The 12,500-nt window shown below is 42.7% G+C and overlaps 3 protein-coding genes and 1 long non-coding RNA gene across 4 annotated transcripts in view; all 4 read left to right on the top strand.

Annotated features, from left to right (window-relative positions):
- The first annotated feature begins 2,955 nt into the window (after positions 1-2,955).
- Positions 2,956-8,856, top strand: LOC135103474 (major facilitator superfamily domain-containing protein 6-like). Its single transcript, XM_064009812.1, has 7 exons — positions 2,956-3,263; positions 4,222-4,776; positions 5,091-5,359; positions 5,533-5,707; positions 5,956-6,195; positions 7,831-7,974; positions 8,197-8,856. The coding sequence occupies exons 1-7, from the start codon at positions 3,206-3,208 to the stop codon at positions 8,325-8,327; spliced, it is 1,572 nt and encodes a 523-aa protein (XP_063865882.1). The 5' UTR covers positions 2,956-3,205; the 3' UTR covers positions 8,328-8,856.
- A 208-nt stretch (positions 8,857-9,064) lies between these two features.
- LOC135103479 (uncharacterized) overlaps positions 9,065-12,500 on the top strand; it is a 19,425-nt gene continuing 15,989 nt past the window's right edge. The window contains exon 1 of the long non-coding RNA XR_010270078.1: positions 9,065-9,270. This is a non-coding gene — a long non-coding RNA (uncharacterized LOC135103479). The remainder of the gene's footprint in view (positions 9,271-12,500) is intronic.
- LOC135103475 (major facilitator superfamily domain-containing protein 6-B-like) overlaps positions 11,834-12,500 on the top strand; it is a 14,641-nt gene continuing 13,974 nt past the window's right edge. Inside the window, exon 1 of the mRNA XM_064009813.1 lies at positions 11,834-12,268. Within this exon, the coding sequence (XP_063865883.1) occupies positions 12,211-12,268 (58 nt within the window). The 5' untranslated portion in view covers positions 11,834-12,210. The remainder of the gene's footprint in view (positions 12,269-12,500) is intronic.
- The window catches only part of LOC135103889 (uncharacterized protein DDB_G0271670-like), a 2,339-nt gene continuing 2,242 nt past the window's right edge, over positions 12,404-12,500 (top strand). Inside the window, exon 1 of the mRNA XM_064010818.1 lies at positions 12,404-12,500. This exon is cut by the window's right edge and continues 13 nt beyond it. Within this exon, the coding sequence (XP_063866888.1) occupies positions 12,404-12,500 (97 nt within the window).

The following is a 12,500-nucleotide window of genomic DNA, read 5'->3' as shown; positions in this document are numbered from 1 at the left end:
TGTAGTACCTTTCTTGAAGAAAGGAGATAAAACTTTAGCGTCTAATTATAGACCTGTCAGCTTAACTTCGGTTGTAGGTAAAATAATGGAGTCAATAATAGTGAGGAACATTAGGGAGCATTTAGACAAACATAACTTGATAAATCAGTCACAGCATGTCTTCACGATGGGGAAGTCTTGCCTGACGAACTTGTTAACTTTTTACAGTAAAGTGTACGAGGCAGTAGATAATGATGATAGTTATGACATCTTATGTCTGGATTTTAGTGAAGCGTTTGACAAGGTACCCCATCAGAGGCTCCTGAGAAAGGTTAGGGCACACAGGATAGATGGGAAGGTGTTAGGCTGGATAAGGTCATGGCTAAGAGACAGGCGACAAAGAGTTGTAATAAACGGCTGTAAATCCCGGTGGGGTCATGTAATTACTGGGGTGCCACAGGAATCATTATTAGGGCCATTGTTGTTTTTAATATATATATCAATGACTTGGATAGTAGAATTAGTAGTGATGTTAGTAAATTTGCGGATGACACAAAGATAGGTAGATTAATTAGGTCAGAGTCGGATGCCATCGTCTTCCAGGCAGATTTAGATAGGATGAATGAATGGACGGACAGATGGCAAATGCAGTTTGATATCAACAAATGCAAAATACTTAGCGTAGGTAGAGGAAACCCACACAGTAGGTACACAATAAACAACGAAACTCTGGTAGGTTCAGGGTACGAAAAAGATTTAAGAGTTATAGTTAGTTCTGAACTCTGTCTAGGAAAGCAATGCATAGAGGCCAGAAACAGGGTAAATAGGGTATTAGGTTTCATTTTTAGAAGTGTTAAAAGTAGAAGGCCCGAAGTAATATTAAAGTTATATTTGGCGCTGGTCAGACCTCATCTAGACTACGCTGAGCAGTTCTGGTCCCCACATTACAGGAAAGATATAAGTCTTATCAAAATCAGTACAAAGGAGAATGACTAAAAAGATACAGGGGATGAGGAGTATTCCTTACGAGGCGGGACTGAAGCTGTTAAATTTACATTCTTTAAAGAGACGTAGGTTAAGAGGGGACCTGATAGAAGTCTCTAAGTGATATAAGGGTTATAAGTTTGTAAGCAAAATCCATAGGATCAGCAACCAGGATAGAACAAGAAATAACAGGTTCAAGCTTGAAAAATTTAGGTTTAAGAAAGAGATAGGAAGAAATTGATTCTCAAATAGAGTGGTAGATGAGTGGAACGGACTCAGTAATCATGTTGTTAGTGCTAAGACATTAGGGAGCTTTAAGAGAAGATTAGACGGATTTATGGATGGGGATGATAGGTGGAAATAGGTAGGTATATTTCATACAGGGACTGTCACAAGTACGCCTGGTCGCTTCTTCCAGCTTCCCTTATTTCTCATATTACTATGTTCTTAATTTAACGGGAGCTCTGATCACGGGAAGGGACAGGGCATGGACCGAGTGGGGAACGTCAAGTGGGTGGAGCCTCAAGGATTTGTTTTTTTTTTGAGGGGGTTGAAGCAATCACAGGAAAACAAAAGCTTTCACCCGGTGGGTAGTTGACAGGTGTCGCTACTGAGTAATTAATAGCCCAGGAGTGGTAACAAGTTTACAGCTGTTGACATGCTGTACATGTTGTACATGTCTTACGAGTATACACTACGTGCGTACATTACATGTATATGCACAAGCACACACATACAAGTTCAGATAAGAAGATAAGGACATAAGTACGTGCATACATACGCACGTAAGTACAGATATACACATGCACATAAACACATACATGCATACGCACATAAATACATACATACATGCCCACAAGTATACATACCTACGCACATAAATACCTACCTATCCACGCACAAGTATACAGCGAGAGAGAGAGAGAGAGAGAGAGAGAGAGAGAGAGAGAGAGAGAGAGAGAGAGAGAGAGAGAGAGAGAGAGAGAGAGAGAGAGAGAGAGAGAGACTTCTTTACTTGAGGCTTACCACCTCTGTACTGTCAAATTATTATTATTTTCCACGCAGTTTTTATACCATATTAGAGATAATAAGTACTGTTCATATGTGTAGGCAAGAAGCAGGAAGGTCACTACCTCCTCACAATGCCTCGCTATTGTTCTGCTTTTGTAGCGAGGAGGGAATCAAAAGATATAATGAAAGCATCATATTACATAATTATGTGCTGTAAGTTGAATTATTGCGATAGTAAGAAGAGTGAGGCAAGTTTTGTTAGTGTTCATGTGATGGAAAGGGCCGTTAACTGTGTTGGTGTTGCATTCAGCGATGGAAGGAATAATTCATCATTAACGAAATAACAAAAAAAAAAAAAAAAAAAAAACATGAAAACCTGCTAAGTAATTTGTGATCTTAGTAAATAACCCCTGATGGAAAAACAAAATATTATGATATACGAGTCTAGATGTTCGATGAGTCGAGTTTGACGATGGCCACTCCACACATTGCCAGCGTAAGGACGAGTCAACAGACAGACCTTGAAGTGTTCCTTATCAACCTTCATACTAAATTACCAGCATTTATATAAGGATGGAAATTATAAAATCTTGTGTTCTTGGAATGGCGATGATTCAAACAAGTAGCAGAGACCACAACACACCTCTTTTCATCGGTGATCCTCCAAGCTAAGTGCATGACCCTTACTCGTGAGCATCACCACCTTCCTGCTCCACCACCTGCCAAGCTGAACATCTCTTCCCAACCACCGTAACAGAGAGAAAACGAAAAAAAAAAAAAAAAAGAATAAATAAATAAATGAACAGGGAGTGATGATGCTGATGATAATAATAGTATTGATAACAACAATATAAAAAAAATATATATAATACTAATGATAATGAACAAGAGCTATATCTAGCAACGTGTTGATATGCTGCAAGCACTCAACCAATCAGCGTTCAGCATTGCACAGCTTTGCCTTCTGGCACCAAAACTCTGATATTGTGCGGCGAGGTTGCCGCGACCAACAATTCCGCAGACGATGGTTGCAGAGAAGCAGTCTTATACCTTCGGTTTTTACTGCGTGTTCAGGTCAAAAGTCTGAAAGTTTAGGACTTTTCAAGACAGATGAAAGTTTGACATAAGAGTCTGGAAGTCACGAGATTTGTGACGGTTGTTTCTGTCTCAGAAGAAAAAAAATAATAATCTGAGAAGATTTATTACCAGACCAGCAACGTCTCCCTTCACGATGAAGATCAACAAGAAGCTGCTGCCAATCAAAGTTCACTATTTCCTCCGATATGCAGGTAAGCGAGGCTCATAATGCAAGTGCCCTCGACTCTCGTGACCTAACGAAACACATCACACCGGATCTTGAGTTATACAATACACCAGAAGTGTATTGGTTATTACCCAGTGTTGCACGACATCTACACATAAGGATGGCTGTTGGGCGCGTGGGCTATGCTGTGTACTACTCGAACGGACTATGTTGTATAATCCCTCTTGCCAATCCTGACGCCGAACAGTCAGCAGGTATCCTCTCAGCTTGGTACTGGTTATCGGGCCGCTTGCCTGAGCTGGTAGACGTCTCCATCCTCACTCATTCTAGCTGAAACTCAGTGACTGCACATAATTCATGTTAGATGTTTATCACAATGACGTTGTCCACTGAACATTTTTTGTCCCGTTGTTTTGGCTGAGCCTTGTTTCATCCTAGAACTACAGACGCCCTTATATTCCATTATTTTCAACCAAATTTACTAAGAATGTGTGTTGTTATATTTCGAACATTAGGTTTTGCTAAAGATTACAAGAGTTTTGCTTCACTGAATTGATTATAATGATGACAGCGAGCAAAACAATAACTTTCGACAATCTATCTTGGAATACCCAATTAAAATTGATAGCGAGAATATATCACTACGGACTTCCATGTAACTGCTTTATATACACAAATGATAGTTTAAGGAATATAATATGAGTGATAAGTTTTATATTTCTTGTAGTCTTTGTTTTTAAATTTCGCTATTCAATCTTTCCGTCTACTTTGCGAGCCGTACGGCTGAGCCCCCGCCCCCCTCCAAAAAAAAAAAAAAAAAAATGTGATTGGAAAGATCAAGAATGTTGGGCGTATCTTGAAGACAACCAGGAATATGAGTAAGGATAGCAACGTGAAGGATAGCAACGTAAAAGACTAGTTCACCAGTGCACGTTTTGTGTTACACTGCCTGATAACGAACTGAATTTCACATGTGATTACAGGTACGGCAACTTTGGTGAAGCTTTTCCCGCTGATAGTACGGAGCAAGGGACTCTCGCCGCAGACAGTGGGAGTTCTGTGGACCGTCATGCCCATGGTGGGCCTCATCGTTAACAGCATCTGTGGCATGCTGGCTGATTACTTTAAGGCCTATCGCACCATCTTCCTGGCTAGTATAACCAGCCTGACAGTGGGTCTTGTAGCCATGTATTGGATACCAGAGCTTCCAATCGCTGCTCAAGCCTCAGAGGAAGCTTTTAACCTCACCTTGGTGGGAAATGCAACGCTCTCTTCCAGCACCTTCCTCGCCAACAGCAGCACGTTGGCCCTGAAGGTGGCGGGCGTGGACCCAGAGATGACGGTTGGAGAGGGTCAGGTGACACCCCTCGCCCTATCGCCCGGTGAGGGTACATCGGGGATTCCGGAAGAGAGCGAGGGTGTGGCCTCCCTCCTATGCTACCCGCAGTTCTGGCTCATCGTCTTCATCCTCCTCCTAGAACAGATTGGCCTCTATACTTGTATCGTGATGACAGATTCTGTCTGCTTCCAGATCCTAGGTCAGAGACTTTTCGCTTCTGCCACACCCACCATCATCATCACCACCACCACCACCATCACCACCACCACCACCACCACCACCACCACCACCACCAACAACAACAACAACAACAAGAACAATAACATAAACAACAACAACAACAACAACAATAACAACAACAACAACAGCAACAACAACAACATCAACAACAACGACAACAAAGTCATTATCATCATCATCATCATTATCATTGTCCTGCACGAGTGTAACAAGCCAGCCTCACCTGCCACCTGACGCCACACCTTGACGAATCCTTCACTCTCTTGGCGGCAGGTTCTGAGCGGCATCTGTATGGACGGCAGCGGCTGTGGGGCACAATCGGTATGGGCGTGATGGCCATCGTCTCAGGCGCGCTTGTTGACATCTACTCCCAGGGTCTGCCACAGAAGGATTACCTGCCCGCCATCATCTCCTGCATCGTTTTCATGTCGGCAGACATTCTGGTGGTGGCAAGGATGAAGATCCCTTACTCCAGTGACGAGAAATTAAAGATGGGAAAAGTTGGCAACAGTCTTGTGCATCCCGAAGTCCTTCTCTTCCTAGTAATTGGTTTAATTATTCTTTTTTTTTTTCACGGCAGCCTCATTTTCTCCCAAACTTTCTGCATGTAATGTACTATTGATGGCTATATAATTCCCATTGAACTTATCTATTACCACCCAAGAATCGCTGTTTGTGTGAAAGCTTTGTGCGATGAGACCGAGTGTATGCTCAGATGACCGTGTACATGATGGGCGCGTCGCTTGGCATCGTGTGGATATTCAAACTGATGTTGGTGGAGGACGTCGCCCTGGCATGGAACTCCGACTTTCCTGCGCTCAAACTCCTTCAGGGATTAGTTTTAGGCATCGAAAGCTTCGGTGCAGAGATGCCTTTCTTTTTCCTTTCAGGTAAGACAAGGGCGTGTTTGGTTCAGATAGCGCTGGGAACCTAATCTCCTTATCACAACCTTAGCTTTTAAAGATGGGAATTTATTCAAACAGTCTTATATATATAAAATTTGAATGATAAAATATACAATCGGTGAATATAATTTGATATTCCAGGGTTTGTATGATCTTTAATTGAAAATGCGATCCTGCTGTAGAGGTTACAAACAACAGCCGATCCATCCAGTATCAATGCATTTTTTTGACAGGGATGACAATCAAGTGGCTGGGATACACCGGTGTGCTTATCACGTCAGTACTCAGCACAGGGCTGAAGTGCTCCCTCTACTACACAGTCAGCAATCCCTGGTACTTCCTCCCCATAGAGCTCCTTAATGGCCTCAGTTACAGCCTCTTCCATTCCGTTATGGGTGCCTACGCCAGCCACATTGCGCCGGCAGGAGCCCAAGCTACCGTTCAGAGCCTCGTTAGGGCCGCCTTCTCTATAGGTGAGTCTTGCTTGTCCCTCCACTTGCTCTACCCTACTGTTACATAGGGCTGCATCCCTAGTCTCCATCCACCAACTGCCACTGCGTTTTTTTTTTTTTTTATTGTAAAGGGAGCACTAAGCAAGGGCAACACAAAGTATGAAAAAAAGGGCTCACTGAGAGTACCTCTCTCTAAAGGTCAAAAGCAATAATCAAAATTGGAGTTTCATCATATATGGGTCGTATCCCTAGAGCCCAAAGCAAGTGAAAATTTCCCTGGTCGTTGGGTGAATTTTGATATTTACGTATATTGATATTAGAAGACCTCCCAAACCTAAGCTAAGGTCCATCCCCCTTGTGAGTTGAGTCTTAGATACCAAGACATACGACATTTACCATATAACTTTGTGTTACATAAGTCTTTTAGGTAGATGCATATGATGATTCTAAAGGCATGTCCACACCAAGAAACAGCTGAGAGACAGCTTGGAAACATTTCAGAAACACTAAGAAACATTTGAGAAACATACATCCATGAGTGCATCTACCCACTCATCTATTCATTTATCCACCCATCCATCTATCCACTCATCCATTTATCGGTGCACCTATTCATCCATCCATCTGTCCACTCATCCATTCATCAATCCATCCATCCTTTCATTCATCCATTCATCCATCCTTCAATTCATCCATTCATTCATCCACTCATCAATCCATCCATCCATTTATCCACTCATCCACCCATCCATTCATCTATCCATCCATCCACCCATCCATGGAGGATGGCAGTAGACACCTGCTGAAATGATGATTACTCTCAGTGAGGTCTCAAACACTTGACCAATTTCGCACTGGATCACGGGGAGCTATTAGTGCAACACCCTGCTCATATTCCTGACCGTCTTGGAGATACGCCCAACATTCTTGACCTTTTCGTAACCTCTAATCCTTCTGCTTATGTTGTCAATCTGTCTTCTCCGTTAGGCTCCTCTGATCACAACCTCATAGCTATATCTTGTCATATATCTCTAATCCCTCCTTGCGATCCCCCAAAGCAGAGGGTCCTATGTCGTTTTGCCTCTGCTAGTTGAGAAGACCGAGGAGCTACTATGCTGATTTTCCTCGGAGTACCTAGAGCTTCCGTGTCAGAGACTCATCTCTGTGTGCTGAGCGCATAACAGAGGTGATAGTGTCTGGCATGGAGGTGTACATCCCTCACTCTTTCTCTCGGTTTAAACCTTCCAAACCTTGGTTTAACACATCCCGTTCTTGTGCTAAATATGATAGAGAGGTAGCCCACAAAAGGTACTTGAGCCTTCCATCACCTGAATCTCATGCGATTTACATTTTTCTCGGAATCATGCTAAGTCTGTTGTGCAACTAGCCAAAAACTCTTTCATTAATAGAAAGTGAATTTTTAAAATTTTTTTTCTAAGATTTAACTCCCCTCGTTACTTCTATTCTATTCTAAGTCTATTAACAACGGTGTTCCTCAGGCAATACCACTATACGTAAATGACAACGTCCACCTGATGATTGGGAAAATATTATTCTCTTTGGGTTATGAAGCATCTCAAGGGATACGACCCAAAGTTTTAACTCACTGGCCTCCTGGACGATGGGCGGGAAAGTAATGCCTGTGTATGATGACAGGCGTGTCCACGGCTGGATTCCTGGGCGGCCTGCTCTACAACACCCAGGGCGGATCCATCACCTTCCTGAAAGTGGGTGTGTTCGATCTGATCTACGCGTTTGTCTTCGCTCTTCTTCACTTCCTGATCAACAAATACTGCACAGGCAAGTTCCGCTCCTGGCACCACAGCTCGGGGCGGCATCACGTGGCCCGGCTATTCGAATTGGATTCTTCTCTTCCCACCACTTTAACTGACACTGATCAATAGGAACTAAGATTATATATATTTATTTATTTTTACACTTATGTACTACACAGCGAGACCATTTTATTATTGAGTTGTGTGATAGTAGAATGATGGCCTGTAATCACCTCTTTACCCCCAGGTGAGGCGAGCTGTGTGGCGCTGCAGGACGGTGCTAAGCAGAATGATCCCCGCCAACGAGGCGTCGATGGTGGTGGTGTTCCCAGAGAAGAAATCCCTCTAAACCGCGGGGAGCATGAGCAGGATTCATGAGGGCACAAAGAATGAGTGTGTAAGGTTTATAGTTTAGAGTTTTCTGCTCGCTGTGAGCGGCGGGAGAAACATTTAGAAGCAAGTCTTCTGACCTGCATCTGTTAGTAATTCAGTTCTACAGAGTTAGTGGAAGAAGCTGTAGTGTACGAACACGTTAGCTGCTCTCTTCAGTGACCACGCCAGATTCCTAAAGGAACTGACTTGGTACTGGATCTGATATAATGGAATCGAGAGACACCACGGCTGCGCAGCGTCAGGGAAATAAGTGTCCTTGTAGAAGAGAGACTCGTGAAACTGGAAAGAAGTAAACGTTCCGATTATTCCTCGAGACGATGCCGGTGTGCGTTCTCGTTAGTTCCATTACGTTATGTAGCAGTTATGTCTTTCATGAAGTATAACTCATTCTCTTTACCATCTTATAGTATCGTATCACAAAATGCAAGTTTCAATAACACATTTCACTGAATAAACATTTCTATGTGTATGTAGAAAGTGTTCAGCCATAAAATAAAAATGTTTAAACATGTTATCATGATTGTTATTTTTATGGTACTTAATATGAAATACGAAATGAATAATTTTGTAAAAAATATTTGTCTGTTACTAAAATGTCTTTTTGATCATATTTGCTATTTTATTTATTGTTATAATAATAATAATAATAATAATAATAATAATAATAATTATTATTATTATTATTATTATTATTATTATTACTATTATTATTATTATCATTATTATTATTATTATTAATGTTAGTAGTACTAGTAGCAGAAGTATCAGCAGTAGCAGTAGTAGTTGTTGTTGCTGTTGCTGTTGTGTACCGCAGGACTGCTGCCAGTGTCTTCTGTTGCTGTTCTTGTGGCGCAGCGTGGCTTGGGCTCCTCTACCTGCGTCCTTCCCGTCAATTCCACGTGGATTCGGAAGCAGCAGAGATCAGAAGGTGGAGGGAAAGCGGGACACCATGGTACAGTGGGACCGCGCGCTTTGGGGGCCAAGTGGTCATCAGGCGCACGGGTTCGAATCCTGGCTACGGTCAGAGGGTAGGAAGGGCATCCACTCGGGGTAACTGTTCCCAAATGCCAAATCCAAAGTCCTTCTTCAGGAGGCACCGTCTAAACCTTGACAGACTAGGGAAACTAAACGAAAATAATAAGAAGCGGGATTGTTAATGAGAAAGGAAAGGACCTGGAGGTCAGGGCGAGAACCTAGTCAACGAATTTCTTGTACAGCCGGCGTTGATGTGGTGTTCATGCAAGGGGATGAAGGATGCATGTTATGACGTCAGGCCGATACGAGGCTGACTCTATCACCGTCTTTAATGGATATAACGATGAGCACTGTAGGGACCTAGGAAGTAACTGAGGACGAGAGGGACACATTACTGAGGATCTTGCAGTGAGGACGTGTGTTGCTGCAGGGGACAGAAGCAGATAGAACTACCTAGAACACCTGTCAGAAAAGGCATGCGCGTTACTTAACGATCACCTTAAGCCCCAAAACACGCAAGTTTAACAACTATCTGTGTAAGAAAACATTATTTTATAAGTAACGTGCAGAATCATACCTGTATTACACAACATATTCATATAGAATATTGTCTATGACCATTAATGCATGTCTTCAGGCTTTGACCGAATATAATAAACGATTCGCGTCATCGTGTGGGTCTGAAATAACCTTCGTTGCCTTCTGGCGGTAATACAGATCTTGACGTGTTCCTTATCAACCTTCATACTTAATTACCAGCATTGATATAAGGATGGAAATGATAAAACTTGTGTTCTTGGAATGGCAATAATTCAAGCAAAAAGCAAAGAGACCACAGCACACCTCTCTTCATCGGTGATTCTCCACGGTAAGTGCATGACCCTTACTCGTTATCATCACCACCTCCCTGCTCCATCACCTGCCAAGCTTAACATTGCCTCTACCGAACCACCGTAACAGAGAGAAAACGAGCAAACAAAAATTAATAAACAAATAAATGAATAGTGTAGCTGCCCGGAGGCAGCTAAAGGATTTTAGACCCACACAGTGATGCGAATCGTTTATTGCATTCGGTCAAACCTGAAGGCATACATAATAAACATAAGACATGCGTAGCACTACTAACTATTACATACTGTATCAACATAATGCATCACTAATTATGAATTATGCTAATTAGGACAATCAACCCCTCATAATACAGATGTGGAACTCACGTGTTTGGGGTCTTAAGGAGGCCTGTCACCAAGCAACACCTGCATCTGTATTGTAGAGGTCCGATCTTTCCTGGAGTAGTCACACCTTAACTCGGTGGCGGTACAAAGGAATCTGTCCCTCCGGGCTTCGTTCCTGCTGGCCCTCGGCGCCTCACGCCTGCCCGTCTTACCCTTAGTTCAGCAATAGTTCCCGGGTGACTCATTCCTCTACGGAGATCCCTCCGTGTCTTATACCACGTAAACACAACCCTCACAACCTCTCTGTAGCTAAGCTCTCCACAGCTAGTTCCTCTCACACATCTTCACTACTGTGATTAACTACTATAATGAATTCAGTTTCCATAATCTCTACTCTAATAACTTAGTTTCCTTAGTGTTACCCATGCTTCATATACTAGTTCACTTCAACTCTCACAACTCTCATAACACAGATCATATTATTTAGCATGCACTTGCTCAACGACAACTTCTTTCATCCGCTCGGCGTTCTTTCACCCGCTCGGCGGTAACAAATAGGAAGTGATGATGCTGATGATAATAATGTAGCTGCCCGAAGGCAGCTAAAGGATTTTAGACCCACACGGTGACGCGAATCTTTTATTGCATTCGGTCAAACCTGAAGATATAATGATAAACATAAAACGTGCGTAGCACTATTAACCATTACATACTGTATCAACATAATGCATCGCTAATCATGAATTATGCTAATTAGGGCAATCGGCCCATCGTAATACAGATGTGGAACTCACGTGTTTGGGGTCTTACGGAGGACTGTCACCAAGCAACACCTGCGTCTGTATTGTAGTAACCCGATCTTTCCTGAAGTAGTCACACCCTAACTTGGTGGAGGTAAAAAGAGATCTGTCCCTTTGGGCTTCGTCCCTGCTGGCCTTCGGCGGCTCACGCCTGCCCATCTTACCCTTAGGTTAGCAATAGTTTCCGGTTGACCCATCTGTGTCTTATCTACCCTACGCGCCATGTCATCAACTTTACCACGTAAACACGACCCTCACTACCTCTCTACAGCTAAGCTCTCCACAGCTAGTTCCTCTCACACAACTTCACTAGTGCAATTAACTACTTTAATTAACTCAATTTCATTAGTGTTACCCATGCTTCATATTAGTCTCTCACCACCAGTCTCACAGGACCTTGTGAGGCGACACAGCTGGCGATTAAACTCTCCTCATTTACTTAACTTTTATAGCACCAGAACTTAATAAACTAGTTCACTTTAATTCTCATAACACAGAACATGTTATTTAGCATACGCTTGTTCAACAACAAATAATAATAATGGTAACAACAATATTCATAAAAAAATATAATAATAATGATAATGAACGAAAGCTATATCTAACAACGTGATGACGTGTTGCATGCGCTCCACCAATCAGCGTTTTGGTGGCTTCTGGCACCAAAACTCTGATAAAGGGCGGCGAGGCTGCCGCAGCCAACAATCCCGCCAACGATGGTTGCAGAGAAGCAGCCTTATACCTTCAGTTTTTACTGCGTGTTCAGGTCAAACGTCTCAATGTTTAGGACTTTTCAAGACAGATGAAAGTTTGACATAAGAGTCTGGAAGTCACGAGGTTTGTGACGGTTGTTTCTGTTTCGGAAGGAGAAATAATCTGAGAAGATTTATTACCAGACCAGCAACGTCTCCCATCACGATGAAGATCAACAAGAAGCTGCTGCCAATCAAAGTTCATTATTTCCTCCGATATGCAGGTAAGCGAGGCTCATAATGCAAGTGTCCTCGACTCTCGTGACCTAACGAAACACATCACACCGGATCTTGAGTTATACAATACACCAGAAGTGTATTGGTTATTACCCAGTGTTGCACGACATCTACACATAAGGATGGCTGTTGGGCGCGTGGGCTATGCTGTGTACTACTCGAACGGGCTATGTTGTATAATCCCTGTTGCCAATCCTGACACCGAACAGTCAGCAGGTA

Source organism: Scylla paramamosain, chromosome 9 (assembly GCF_035594125.1).
Source record: "Scylla paramamosain isolate STU-SP2022 chromosome 9, ASM3559412v1, whole genome shotgun sequence".
NCBI classification, from domain to species: Eukaryota; Metazoa; Arthropoda; class Malacostraca; order Decapoda; family Portunidae; genus Scylla; species Scylla paramamosain.
Note: the sequence above shows the minus strand (reverse complement) of the source record. Positions and strands in the feature narration are given on the sequence as shown.